Genomic DNA, 14,761 nt, shown 5'->3' on the forward strand with positions numbered 1-14,761 from the left:
CCTTATCCAATATCACATGTTCCTGTTAGACAGAGCTCTCCTGCAAGGACATCTCTTAACCATGGGCTGGAGATAGCTATCTTTGCCTCAAGCCTCAGTGCCTGGCCTGGTCAATCCTGGCTAAGGAGTGGTCACAGAGTACAGAGCACAGTGAACACTGCTCGGCATAGTGGTTAAACAGGGCTGGGGACGTGGCAGGTACCTACCAGTCTAGAGTCTCATCTCTGGTGTCTTGAGCTCCCTAGATAATGACTTAAACTGACTTTTTCTTCTTGTCACTCAGCTTTTCTGTGGAATCCATAGGGATTTCAGCAACCAATATAAGTTCCATGATCACAGTCCAACCCAAGAAGGGCTCACTGACCATGACAGAAAAGCCCACAAATGTCCAGGTGATCTTCCATGCAAAGAAGGAAGTGAAAATCGAGAACCAGCCAGTTCTGCGCTGTCAGGTAAGAGAGCTTGAAGGGATGACTCACACGGTGGCAGGTGCCAAAATGAAGCTTATGTAGTCTGACCCATGCCCTGAGCGGGAAAGGGAGGGCTGACCTGGTGGCCACCAGACAGGGTTCACCGGGGCTTGGGGATCCACAGGCACAGATAGGTCAGGTGGGAGGTGTTCAGAGTCATCAGAAATTGAAGCTCCAGAGAAGAAATGTGGCCCCCGGTCTTTGGAAGAGACCAGACCAGAGACAGGGAGGCTGAGTTCAGTCATCAAGTGCAAAAGAAAAGGGGGAAGTGAAAATGGGAGGCAGAGTTGGTGCATGTTGACCCGTAGCTGGTACACAGTAAGTTTCATGTTAGCATTTACTCGTATATAATGCAATTATATAAAGAGAATAAAGAATATGGCTTTGTGTCAATGAAGAAAATAAGGAATGGAGTAGACAGCCATAGACATTATGCTGGCATCTGTTATTCTGGTAGCTGACATCTTCCCAATCTGTCTTCCCTTTCTAGATTATTGAGCCTAATATCTCAGAAGGAGGTGAAATGATTGCCAGCATCCCGATTAAGTTTTCTGTGACTGCAGTGTTCTCCAAATACAACATCAGCCCCTCCTCCATCATCAACTTCGGGGCTTTGATCTATGGCACTCGTAAAAGCGCCTTCTTCACCATAGAAAATCTAGGTGTGATCGACTTCAAATATGCTCTGTATAGAATGACAGGGGAGAGCCCCCTTCATCAGAAGAAAGTGTAAGACAAGTATTTACTTAACTCAAAACATCCCCTGGTTAATTGGTGCTTTTTACTCTCCCATGAGCTTTCATATATTTTATCTAAACTCATCCACCCAATCCCCCTTCATGGGTGAGGTTACTAAGGTTTAGAAATGGCTCATCCAAGATTATCAAAAACATCACCAGTGAATCTCAGTTCTGAACCCACATCTCTGACTCCAAATTTCACATGCTTTTCAACTGCTGTCCAACATGCGGTGCATGTTAATTGAATAAATGTAAAGTCTCCTGCTTGGGATTGTGTCTGTTGTCTCGATGCGCCTAGTGTGCTGCGTTGCTTACCAGTAATTACCAGTAATTGACAGACAGTTGCTTACTGTCTGTCATTCTGTAGAAGTCAAGGGATGATTATAACAGCAAGCTAAATCAAAAGAAAGCATGATGTTTCATGATATGAGGAATGGCAAAGAGTACCCTAGAAATTTGGACTAGAGAAAAACTGGTGAGGCCTCTACCTTCCTGGGACTGTCTTTACCTTGTCCCCATGAAGACACTCAATCACTATAACTAACTTAATAATTGTTCCAACAAAGAACTGTAATTTTCACAAAGTGTTTGTCAGTCAACTAACCGAAACAGTTCATGTTTTTGAGTGCTTTTGGCTTTGATTTGATTGTCATATTCTTGGTTTTTGGTTGTTTTTTTTTTTTTTACAAATTAGGGACTATTTTTACCAATTCCCAGGTACTTTGTCTTGGCTTTCTAATGAACTGACTTTCTTAATAGTCATTTAAGACTGACTTTCTAATTAATGGTTTTAAATCAGACACACAGCTTTACATTGTTTGCAATCATTTCATGTTTTGGTGGAGTAATACGAGTAAATTTAACTCCTCTTCCGTTTTGGCAAAACATTTACAATTGTTATTTACTTGCAGTAATTTTAATGTCCTTATGAGTCATAGTTAATATGTATAATTTCTGCATACTTTTCTCATACTTGTTAAATGAGTTTGGCTGTTAATAAATAAGTTGACCATGCTCCCTGATGCCCTCTGGGCAAGGAAAGGCCCTTTCCTCCATTCCAAGAAGAAGGGACCTTGCAAGCAAGCAGGTAGGTGGTATTTCATGATTACCCCACCCTGAGGGTGTATTCCCACTTCTTTAATCAGAGCCACCCATGTTAGATATGCAAGATCCCGAGAAAGCGAGAACTTCTACAAGACTGGACCTTCCAAAACAACCAAGTTCTCTGACTCTGTTCAGAAAGACGTGAACATCACAAGCCAGGTGAGCACCCTTTTCTTTGTTCAACAGAAACCCTATAAGGCCTCCTGCAAACTAGTTCTCCCAACAGATAATTCCCAAGGATACCAGGATTTGAATTTTGACTATTCCTACTATGGCAGGAACATTAGTTGTAATGAAACTATCACTTTCATATTAAAATAAGGAATTGTGACTTTTAATTTGGATGTCCTCTTTTGCTTTAAAACCTTCATTGGTTCCTCATTGCTTTACAATTAGTGTCTACTCTTCATAAGTATTTTCATCAAGAATCTTTTGTTGGACTTCCCTGGTGGTACAGTGGATAAGAATGCCCCTGCCAATGCAGGGGACAAGGGTCCAAAGATTCCACAGGAAGATTCCACATGCCACAGAGCAATTAGGCCTGTGGGCCACAACTGCTGAGCTTGTGTGCTGCAACTACCAAAGCCCATGCACCCAGAGCCTGTACTCTGCAACAGGAAAAGCCACTGCAACGAGAAAGCCGCACACTGCAACAAAGAGTAGCCCCTGCTCACTGCAACTTGAGAAAGCTCACACAAAGCAAGGAAGACACAGCACAGCCAGAAATAAAATTAAAAAAGAATCATTTGTTGATACAAAACAAAAGCCCATTCAGATTGGCTTAAATGAAAGAAGATTTGAAGGCTTTTACTTCTGGTAATATGAAGTAGATGATTGTTCCCTATTCTTACAAATAAGTACAACTGAAAACCATGAATGTTATGTATAAAACAAATATAGAAGACTGAGGAACAGAGAGAAAAAACTTCACACCAGCTAAGGTTCTTGGGACCCAGCAGACATCACAGTGATGAGTTCCCTGAGATTTCTTTTTACTTCGTACTTCTCAGATTTGGTACTGAGGGAGCCAAGCAATCCAGAAACATCAATAAGCACAGACCAAAAGCCTGCTCTCCCTAGCCAAAGAACCAGAAAAAGGGTAGTCTAGCAAGACAGGAATGTTCAAATAAGAGCTGTAATATCACAGTCAAACATGACAGAGAAATCTGTGGTCCTACACCACATATTTCAAGAAAAGACCCACAGGGAACCTAGACTTCCTACTCAATTCAGGCTGTAATGAGGTCAAAGTGATATCCAAGAACACTCAGCAGAGAGCCAGAAATTCATTACCCACCACCACCTCAGCCGTTGTCAACAGAGACACCAATTGAGAAGCCTTGACTTCCACTCCAACCCTGTGGAAATGAGCTGCCCTTCCCCTCCCCCCAGTGGACTTCCTACTCTGTGGAATCAGCAGAACAGTAATGAGACACTATTACCCTCCCCCCCCCCCCACCTCCGAGGGTAATACTGGTCTAAGACTAGTGGGGAACTGGAACTCCCACCCTTGCCTGGCAGCAGTAAGAAGTCCAGTGTGGAATCTGGACTACTGTCCCCACCCAAGAGGTGTCTGAGAAAGCCAGCTCAAAGAGAAGTTTAGTAGGATCCAGAGTCTCATCATGTAATATCCAAAATGTCCAGGTTTCCACTGAAAATCACTCAGCATATCAAGAACCTGGAAGATCTCAAACTAAGTGAAAATAGGTAAGCAATAGATGCCAACACTGAGATGACCAAAATGTTAGCGTTATATGACAAAGATGGTAAAGCAACCAACGTAAAAATGCTTCAAAACGCAATTACAATAGGGCAAAAAAAGGAAGGAAGCTCCTAAAACCCAGAGGAGTGCATGATAACATCCCATGTTTTGAGCAGATTCTGTGCCCGTTGCTTTGTTAACTGCTTCCTGCACATTCTTTCACTGAAGCCTCCAGTGGTCTCAGGGTAAAGGCTTTAGCTCCATTTTCTGGATAAAACTGAGACTCAGAGAAGTCACTTGACCAAGGTCCAACAGTTAATACACAGGAGGGTTTGAAGGCTGAGATTCAAACCCAGAACTATCTGACTCAAAGGTCGATACTCTTAAGCCCTGCCCCTCTGCTGGGAGCTTCCCATCTGGATAAGTGTTGTACTATGTGGAATGTGTCTATTTCCTTAAAACCCCCACTTACCCATGATTGTTCAGAAGGAATATGTAGAGAAAGAAGCGCTGAGAGAGCCTGTTCCTGAAGGACTGCCCGCCCCCACCCCCGGCCCTCCAGGCCTCCAGGAGCACAGCTGGGGCCCAGAGAGAGCTTGTGGGGAGGGCCTCCCATCCCCGCCACCCAGTCCCTCTTGACACCATCTCATGACTCTGGTGGAAGGGCTCAGACCCTGCCACTTACTCTGCCCCTGCCCCTCCTGCAGGCTCGTTTCACCCACGGCATGTTCACCGTGTACCCTGGGTTTGGTACTATCCCTTCTGGAGGGACGCAGGTCATCACTGTTGACTGCGTGGCTGACCCCGTGGGAAGATGTGAAGAGTTCATAGCAATTGATATCTCTGACCGAGATCCAAGAGACCAGCCCGCTGGCATCCCATACAGCCTGTTGGCTGAAGCCTGTCAGCCAGGTACTGAGTGCTCAGATGGGGCAGCACCCCTTAAAAGACCTTCCTCTATAGCAGACCCCTCCCCCTGCAGGCCCCTAATAGACATTGCTAGGCTTCTTCCTTTGGGACCTTAGAACTTCCTGTGGTGTCTTCAGCCATATTTTTCCTTAAAGACTTACAGGGCATGCGCACACCTAGAAGAGGATGTGCAGCTTTAAATTCCAGCTCTTCCTGAGTTTGGTCCGGGATTCTCAGATGGACAGTGTTATCTGGGAATCGTGGTGTGATGGGGTGTGGTGCAGGGTGACCTGGGAATACTGAATTCTGCTCAGCTGAGATCTTGCTGGGTTTGAGTGGCCAGACCACTCCCTGTGCAAATGTGCCCAGGGAGTAATGATCAGGCACAGAGCAAGTTTGGAGCACAGAGACAGCTCCTCTTGCTTTGGTTCTAGGTCCCCAGCAAACTTGCACCAAAGTGAGCTGAATGCTTCCTTCTTTCCTCAGCTCACCCCAGATCTCATCCTCCTTTCCATTGGAAGGAGAAGGTGGTTGGAGTCTGGAGACCAGCAAAAGCAGTCCAAAAAGGAAGAGAAGATAGAATTTGTCCCACCCCTCACACTCCCTTGTATGAATCCCCCCGTCTCTCCCCTGTGATTGTCCTTTGTCGGAGTCTGAATCTCCAAGTTAGGGATTAGAGAGAGTAGAAACCGGGCACTTAGGCTCCGTCTCACAGTCTTCCCTCCACTCCCCAGCCTTTGTGACTGACAACAACAGCTTGATATTTGAGGAGCACCAGCTCTGTAGCAGCGCCAACCTGAACAGCATCCTGCAGACCGTAGAGAGCGGGGGCTTGTATGTGGAGGATGAGAACAAGTTCATCTTCTGCAGCGTCCTGGTGGGCCATCAGGCCAAGGCTCGGTTCAAGATCTGCAATGTGGGAAAGATCGCCTGTGACGTGAACATCGTGGTTAAGCCCATCTCCAACAAGGTAGGTAGCCCCGGTCCACCTGATTGGACTGGTCCACCGTGGCCCTGGTCCACTGTGGTTGGTGTAAAGCCAGGGCGGGAGCTCTTGGAAACCCCTGCTGTGGAGCCTGCATCTCTAGTGGGAATTTTCTGGCTCTCGGCCTCCCTGGAAGTTATGTGAGGGGACATGCGTCTGTCCCAGGGGATGTCTTCTCTGGGTACCCTGTGATAAACGGGTTCACATGACAGCGCAGAGCATTCCCGCACCAGACACTCGCCGTGTCTACAGGACAGAGACTGTGGGGAGAGCCGAAGTGTAGTGCCAGCTCTGGCAGGCTGCTCAAGGGGTACACTGGGCTGGCAAAAGAGGTTTGGGAGATGCCGCTCTATAAAGTGTAAGATGAGGTGAGCATTTATTGACTTCCTGCTGTATTCTGAGCACTGTGCTGATGTTCGTTTATCTCATTTCACCCTCAGAAATTTGTATTATCAGATTTTGTATTATTCTCCCCATTTTATCATTAGGAAAATTGAGACTCAAAAATGCTGCATTCTTCCCCTAGGTCCCATAGCCTAGGGATATATAGCTTGGTTTAAAACCCAGCTTCGTCCGCTTAGTAGCAGAAGTGAAAATCACTCAGTCATGTCTGACTCTTTGTGACCCCCTGGACTGTAGCCCACCAAGCTCCTCTGTCCATGGGATTCTCCAGGCAAGAATACTGGAGTGGGTTGCCACGCCCTTCTCCAGGGGATTTTTCCGACCCAGGCATCAAACCCAGGTCTGCTGCATTGCAGGCAAATTCTTTACCATCTGAGTCAATACCAGGTAGAAAATAAGTGCCTATCTTGGGCTCTGCCAGACCAAAACTGCCTTTCCTCTCTAAGTTGGACCATACTGAGACACTGTTTCCTTGCCATGGAACAGAAAATTCAGGAGACCAAGAGAAAGGACTGAGTCAGTGGGTTTCACTCCTGTTAATTTCCAGTCAGTGTGCTGCAAACACTGCCTAGTGTCTCTCAGCCAGATCAGTTCTCCAGCCAAAGGTAGAGTCTTGACCTTGGTGGTCCTTGTGCCCCAGAGTCACGTGAGAGTAAGTTCTCACAGCTAACAGTGGTGGGGAGGTGACCTAGAGGATTGGCCTAGCCTAGAGCTGACAGTAGTGTGCATTCTTGGGGAACTATCACTGCAGAGGGCCAGGGGTTGAGAGACTGTCATCACTTTCTGACCTTCTTGGGACAGGAAAGGGCAGCTTTCTCCCTATTCCATTGCTAAAAACATAAGAAATGAGCAAGCCTGACTTCTAAACAAAGATAGGTTTTTAACAGGGATTTGTAGACATTATGTTGTTGTCCTCCTGTGTTTTTTTCTTTTTTTACATGAAGCAAAATTTTAATTTCTGGCTCTTACAAGACCTTTTATAGTAACTCAAAAATAAAGGGATGGAACAAGTCTTATCATTCCAATCTACCCAGTGTAACTAATTAGTTACCCAGGCACCAGTTCCTCTATATTTCTTCCACCCCTTTGGGAAAATGGACTACAGAGAAACCTAGTACCTCTTGAGCAGTTCCATTCATTCCATGAATCAGTAGGCACTGATGTGCTTCACCTTCTAGCCCAGGCTTCAGACATCGCACCGTATTAACCTTTGGTGATGGGTGCATCCCTAGCTGAATCTGCCTCATGTGGCCTCAGGGGCCCAGTGACCGAGGCCCACACTTTTCCAGACAAATGCATTCTGTCGTCCTTCCTTAATTGGCAAATTATCCTTTGGAAAGGGCAAAGAAATTATACTCTCAGCTTAAGAGCAAGAAGGAATAGTCACTCTCGAATCCCACCTGCCTCCCATGAGAACAAAAAATCCTTTAGAGGTCGTGCCCGCAGTCTTCCCCAAACAGTGCCCCAAGACAGGAGCAGATAAAGTGCTGCAGGAGGTGGTTCTAACTAGCACTCTTAGAATTGCAAGGAGCAGAAACCCACTCAGAATGGCTCCACCATATCAAGGTTTGCTTCGGTGAATCCGAGACCTCACACGCAGGATGGAACACAACCTGTAGCCGGAGGCCTGGGAGACTGACTGGAATTGTCACCTAAAATCAAACTTTCAGAAGATCATCTGCCAAAGACCACGTGTCTCTCACACATGGTGTCTCCATTGCTCCTTTCTCTCATCTGGCTTCTAGGCCAAACCTCACTTCAATAACCACCAGGGGTCTCTGGCATCTGAAATTTATTTGTGTGTGTATGTGTGTGTGTGAGAGAGAGAAAAGTGGGGGTGGGGTGGGGTGGATCTGCTATCCAAGATACAGTTTAGTTCATCTGATTGCAAAGACCACAAGTCTGGCCAAGTCCAGTCAATTAATGCTTAGGGTTGGGTCCCCAAGAACCCAGGCCATGCCTTCCAGGAGCAGGATTGTCCAAGTAGTGGGACAGGCCTGCACAGAGTTTAGAGGAGGGAAGTCATAGCAGGGCCAGTAGAGATGAGCAGCAAGCCCTGTGTAAACACCAAGTGGCATACACACCAGTCCCTGCTCCCCTTCCCCTTTCCAGGTCTATGCCCGCATCACGGACATCTTTGAAGTGGAACCCAACAAGATGTGTGTTGCTAGCCGCTCGCACGCCTTTGCCACAGTGTCCTTCACCCCACAGACCATGCAGACCTACCAGTGCATCTTTGAGGCCACCTTGGACGGCTTGCCCAGGTACCAGCTCCCCAGCTCCCCTCCTCCAGCAGGGCTGCAGGCCATGCTCTCTGTGGAATGTCCTTCCTGCCTTGCTAGGCTGACTGGCCTCTATCTTCCCGTTCCCTGCAGCAACCTGACCAAGAACCGAAGCCTTGTGTTTGATATCGTTGGAGAGGGGAACCTCCCTCGGGTGACCATTGTGCGGCCAGTTCTCTACAACCAGTATAGAAACCCCTTACTTCTCTTTAAGAGGCTTCTGCTTGGTCATTCGGAGACACTGCCTCTTATCCTCAAGAACAGCGGTGCCATCCCTGCCAAGGTACTGCTGGAGGGTGAGCATGGGGTGAAAAGGGAGAGTCTCCTAGAAGTGAGACTTTTGATGTTGGGGTCTCTGCCATCCCTAACTTGTGAGGACTTCTTTCATGTTCCTCATACGGGAGCATGGGTAAGACATGGGACTTGCAGAGGGACCCAGGGTTGGTCTGATTACTAGGACGCTGATCCATGGTACACTGGAAATGACAGTGCAAGGCAGTGAGTGGTGATATACACCAAGCTGAACGAATAGGATTATGGCTGTTCTGAGTGTCTTTGTTTTTTCACTTTTTTTTCTGTAATGAACACTGCATCTGCAATAAAGAAAAGAAATGAAAGAAACGTCATCAGGGGTGAGAGATATAACATCTGAAGGGACTTTGGGTTCAGCACTTATGTTTTTATTTTACAAAAAAGGTGATAAATCGTGTAAGTATTATACAATGAACTGTAGGACTTTGGAAAATGACCTACTCCTATCTAGAAGATACTGGTTTTTAGGAACTCACATTCATGCAAGTCCTCATAGAGTGATGAATATTCATTTCCATTTTATTTTTGTTGTTGCATTAGTTGCTTAGTTGTGTCCAACTCTTTGAGACCCCCATGGACTGCAGCCCACCAGGCTCCACTGTCCATGGAATTCTCCAGGCAAGAATACTGGAGTGGGTAACCTTCCCTTCTCCAGGGAATCTTCCCAACCCAGGGATTGAACCTGGGTCTCCTGTATCACAGGCAGATTCTTTATCATCTGAGCCACCAGGAAAGCCATCATTCCCATTTTATTAGTCTAATATATCTTTTACAACTGATTTGTCGATAACAGAGGGCTTGGCAGCCCCATTTTAACACTACATAGCTGGGTGTTCCAGAAAGTCCCCATACTCTCTGGACCTCTGCTTCCTTATTTGAATAGCAAGAGCTGAGCTAAATTTTTTATTTCTCCTTTCCAGGTCTAATATTTAGTACCTCTCTCTTAATAAGGAACTGAAAACAATGAGCCCTGGGCACAGTGATCTGGGGTCAAGAGGGGTACTCCCCCACAGCACAGTGTCTCTCCCTCAGTTCAGAACGCGTGAGCAACCTGTACGCTTAACGCTCCGTCTTGTCTTCCTTCTGCCAGCTGCATGTTGACCTGCAGGACCAACTAGGAGTCTTCTCCCTGAAAGGGAAGCCTTCTACCTCCTACATCTACATCACGGAGGAAAACAAACCACAAGCAAAAGGTAAGTAGGGTGAGTATAGCTTCTGGAGAGCATTGGGTGCCAGTAGCTGTTTTGTTAGGAACTAATGTGTACAAGCCTTTGACTGTGTGGATCACAATAAACTGTGGAAAATTCTGAAGGAGATGGGAATACCAGACCACCTGACCTGACTCTTGAGAAACCTGTATGCAGGTCAGGAAGCAACAGTTAGAACTGGACATGGAACAACAGACTGGTTCCAAAAAGGAAAAGGAGTACGTCAAGGCTGTATATTGTCACCCTGCTCATTTAACTTATATGCAGAGTACATCATGAGAAACACTGGGCTGGAAGAAGCACAAGCTGGAATCAAGATTGTCAGGAGAAATATCAATAACCTCAGATGTGCAGGTGACACCACCCTTACTGGCAGAAAGTGAAGAGGAACTAAAGAGCCTCTTGATGAAAGTGAAAGAGGAGAGTGAAAAAGTTGGCTTAAAGCTCAACATTCAGAAAACTAAGGTCATGGCATCCGGTCCCATTACTTCATGGCAAATAGATGGGGAAACAGTGGCTGACTTTATTTTTCTGGGCTCCAAAATCACTGCAGATGGTGATTGCAGCCATGAAATTAAATGACGCTTATTCCTTGAAAGAAAAGTTATGATCAACCAAGACAGCATATTAAAAAGCAGAGACATTACTTTGCCAACAAAGTTCCGTCTAGTCAAGGCTATGGTTTTTCCAGTGGTCATGTATGGATGTGAGAGTTGGACTATAAAGAAAGCTGAGTGCCAAAGAATTGATGCTTTTGAATTGTGGTGTTGGAGAAGACTCTTGAGAGTCCCTTGGACTGCAAGGAGATCCAACCAGTCCATCCTAAAGGAGATCAGTTCTGGGTGTTCATTGGAAGGACTGATGTTGAAGCTGAAACTCCAATACTTTGTCCACCTGATGCAAAGAGCTGACTCATTTGAAAAGACCCTGATGCTGGGGAAGATTGAGGGCAGGAGGAGAAGGAGATGACAGAGGATGAGATTGTTGGATGGCATCACCAACTCAATGGACTTGGGTTTGGGTGGACTCCGGGAGTTCGTGATGGACAGGGAGGCCTGGCTTGCTGCAGTTCATGGGATCGCAAAGAGCCGGACACGACTGAGCGACTGAATTGAACTGAACTGAACTGAATGTGTACTCAGCCCGAGTCAGATGTTCAGCCTTGTCACCAATGGCCTCTCTCGGCAAGACTCCTTCCCACACAAGGGCTGCTTTCCCTTGAGTCCAGATCTTTACAGATACATATTCCTTTAAATTGACTCTAGATCATGTCTCTCTCTTCTCATTGCAGCAAAGAAAGCTCACACAGCTTCCCTGGTTGTTCCTCCTGGAGAAATAGCCGGATTTGATGTTGTTTTCCACCCCAAGAAAGTCGGGAGAATGGCAGGCATCCTTCACTTGTCAGTGATCAACAACCAGTACGAGGATACAGTCATCCACATGGTGGGAGAGGGCTATGAGGATGACATCACCTTGGACAACATCCATGGGCTGGTGGCTTCCTCCAGCCCTGAGTCCTCAGATGTCTCTGAGGTCATTGAGGAAAGCACCATGGAAGACTTGGTGTCAGGTGAGAGAAGCAGCAATGAGGTGTTGACAACTGTTGGCCCTCGGGTCATTTTTATTATTTTATTTTTTAGGATTTTTTTTTTTTGATGTGGACTATTTTTAAAGTCTATAATGAATTTTTTACAGCATTGCCTCTGTTTTAATTTTTGACCATGAGGTGTGTGGGATCTTAGTTCCCTGACCAGGCATTGAACCCTCAACACCTACATTGAAAGGCAAAGTCTCAACCACTGGACCACCAAGGAAGTCCCTCTTGGGTCGTTTTAAATAAGAATGAAATTTAAATAACAGATTGGCTAGCTTCCTGGGAGTTTAGGATGGCATCTCCTCCTTGTTACTGTTTGCTCCCTCACGCCTGATTGAGTCACTGCATCTTCCCTGTGTTCCCTCAAGGAACATTTGTTGAGCATCAGTGTACATGTGCCTGGAGTTCTAGAGAGTAATTAATAAGGGAGTCTGCCCCATAGGGAGCTTTTTATTTGAGCTCAAATTCCAATTTAGTTAGTTAATAAGTGAAATTTAAATTCCAGATTAGCTAAGAAGTGAATACATGTCTCTCTGGAGTTTTCCCTGTCTGTATTTTTGAGCTGGCTTGCATTGGTATTGTCTGTTTCATCTGTATCATGTGCCCTAGACATTCTAAAGGAAATGGCCAGCTGGTTGAGTTAGAGAACGTGTAAGTTTGTGCTTCCGCTAGACTGTTCCCTGCAGCCTCACTACTAAACACGCTGTCAGATCCTACAGCATCAGCATCACCTGGGAGTCACTAGAAATGGGAGTTTCAGGCCCACCCCAGCACCTCAGACCTACTGAATGAGAATTTGCAGTTTAACAAGACCCCTTGGTGATCTGTGTGTGTATTAGAGCTGAAGACGTGCTGCTCTACAGTCTGTCAGGCACCACTGCTGCATTTGGTTAACTATTCACTGGGCAGGAGAAAACGTACTTCATCATTATTATCGAAAAGCATTTGTTAAAACCCTGATTGTGTGGCTGGCTGCTGTGCAGTGAATTATAAACATAGTCTCGCGGTTTTTCTAGGAGCTTAATTCCAGTCCCAGAATGTAGCATCAGGCAGTCCCTACAGCATGGGTTCAAATCAGTGCTCCTCATGTATCTGGTGTTTTCACCTCTATTTGCAGCTACAGGGTGGCATCTCTCTTATCAGGGGTCAAGAAGGAGCCAGCCATGAACCCTAGTTCAGAAATCAGATTCCATTTACTTCTAATAGGGTTACCAGGTTTGGAAAATCAGAATACAGCAGTCCCCATTAAATTTGAATTTTAGATATTAAACTTGAATTTTCGGTAAACCATGTATAACTTTTAGTATGTTTATGTCCCCAAATTTTGCCCCAGACATTACTTATACTAAAAATTACTCATCATTTATTTGTAATTCAAATTCAGTGGGGACTCCTGCAGTCTGTGTGGCAGTTCCAAGCCTTAATAATACTGTTTCAGCAAACAAATGGAGTTGAGGGGGTGGTTATGTTTTCCTTTGTACAGTTGGAGGTGAGGGCCAGGATGGGTGGGTAGATGGATGGATGGTAAATAGATGCTCCTGTAGGAGAGAAAGCGTGCTGCCAAGGGACTCCAGGTGTTTCCAGAATGACCATCCGAGGAGGGTAGGGTTGCATGAGGGTGAGGTACAGTGTCTTTCAAGTGCTGGCTCCTTGGGGGAAGCGAGCCTGCAGAAAAGACAAGGGGGGACTCACTGCCCCCTGCTTCTGTCCCCTAGCTGCTCTAGTGAATCACATCCAGTTTGGGGACTGCCACATTGGAACCAGCTATAATGTGAGCTTCACCATCACTAATCACAGCCAAGCAAATGTGATACGGTTTGAATGGCCGCTTTTGGCTACTGTTTCTTTCTCCCCACAGGTAAGTGAAAGACAGTCCTTGTTTTCCACACTCCCATAGGCCTACCCCAACCCTGACTTGGCTGTTGACCCATCCCACAGATATGTGGGATGGAGTGGATGTGTCCCTCACTCACACTTGGTACCAGAAGCGTCCCCTCTGGCCTAAGAAAAGAGAGTGAGGTCGGCCAAGTCTATGGCTAGGCCAATGTTGAGAAATTCCATGGAGACCTCCATGGATGAAGACAGGCTCCAATCTTCCCATCCCTGAGTATAGACCCGTGTCACCCTCGGTGTGTATTCTTTTGAGTGTTCATCCTGCAAAAGTGGTTCATCAAAAGTTAAAATGGGGGTGGTGGGTTTTGTGGACAATAGCGATTTAGAAAATATTACAAGTTACATCTTTCTCCCAAAGATTCTCAGTCTCCTTCAGCATATTAAAACATAGTCAACTTTGTTCTACCTGGAATTTTCTGTCCCCTTTTTTTTAGCATCTCACAGCACACAGTTTATGGATTGCTGACCAAAGCTCGACATTGAATAAAGCCTAGGACAACATTGCAGCAGAGCCTCCCCTCTGGCCAGCACTTGCTCTTTTTTTTTTTTGGCCTTTCTGCACAGCTTGTGGGATCTTAGTTCCCCAACCAGGGATCAAACCCACACCCTCAGCAGTGTACGTGTGGAGTCCTAACCACTGGACCACCAGGGAGTTCCCCAGCACTTGCTTTTCATAGACAGTTCACTTCTGGGTTCTCAGGACTATGTGTGTATCTGTGGCCTCCTGCTTTGTTTCCACCACCAAGTCTATTCAAGCACAGCAATCTAGGAGGATGGAGGAGGGCTGGGGACCCTACTTTATCACTTTAAATATTAGTGTGCTATCAGGAAGAAGTGCTTTGCTTCCTGGAAGGATGTAAAGTGGTAGTCAAAGTAGGCAGAACTAGCTTCTCATGATCCATTTACAGACCCAGACACACACACACACAGTCATGGCCTTGGGAAGTATTAACGCTTTCTTCTCCCTTCACCTCCCAGAGGAGAAAGAGTTTTTAATTTATTAGAAACATGAGAAAACTACATATATAGGACAGAGGATGAGATGGCTGGAGATGGCATCACCAACTCGATGGACATGGGTTTGGGTAGACTCCGGGAGTTGGTGATGGACAGAGAGGCCTGGCGTGCTGCGATTCACGGGGTCGCAAAGAGCCGGACAC

General features: G+C 46.1%; 1 protein-coding gene across 1 annotated transcript in view; it reads left to right on the top strand.

Moving 5' to 3' along the window:
• The window catches only part of HYDIN (HYDIN axonemal central pair apparatus protein), a 348,507-nt gene that overhangs the window by 298,836 nt on the left and 34,910 nt on the right, over positions 1-14,761 (top strand). The window contains 10 exon segments of the mRNA XM_043899028.1: positions 284-452; positions 961-1,199; positions 2,356-2,473; positions 4,724-4,928; positions 5,660-5,895; positions 8,425-8,576; positions 8,688-8,877; positions 9,997-10,099; positions 11,406-11,684; positions 13,424-13,566. Of these exon segments, the coding sequence (XP_043754963.1) occupies positions 284-452; positions 961-1,199; positions 2,356-2,473; positions 4,724-4,928; positions 5,660-5,895; positions 8,425-8,576; positions 8,688-8,877; positions 9,997-10,099; positions 11,406-11,684; positions 13,424-13,566 (1,834 nt within the window).

This window comes from Cervus elaphus, chromosome 4, assembly GCF_910594005.1.
Source record: "Cervus elaphus chromosome 4, mCerEla1.1, whole genome shotgun sequence".
In the NCBI taxonomy this organism is placed as follows: domain Eukaryota; kingdom Metazoa; phylum Chordata; class Mammalia; order Artiodactyla; family Cervidae; genus Cervus; species Cervus elaphus.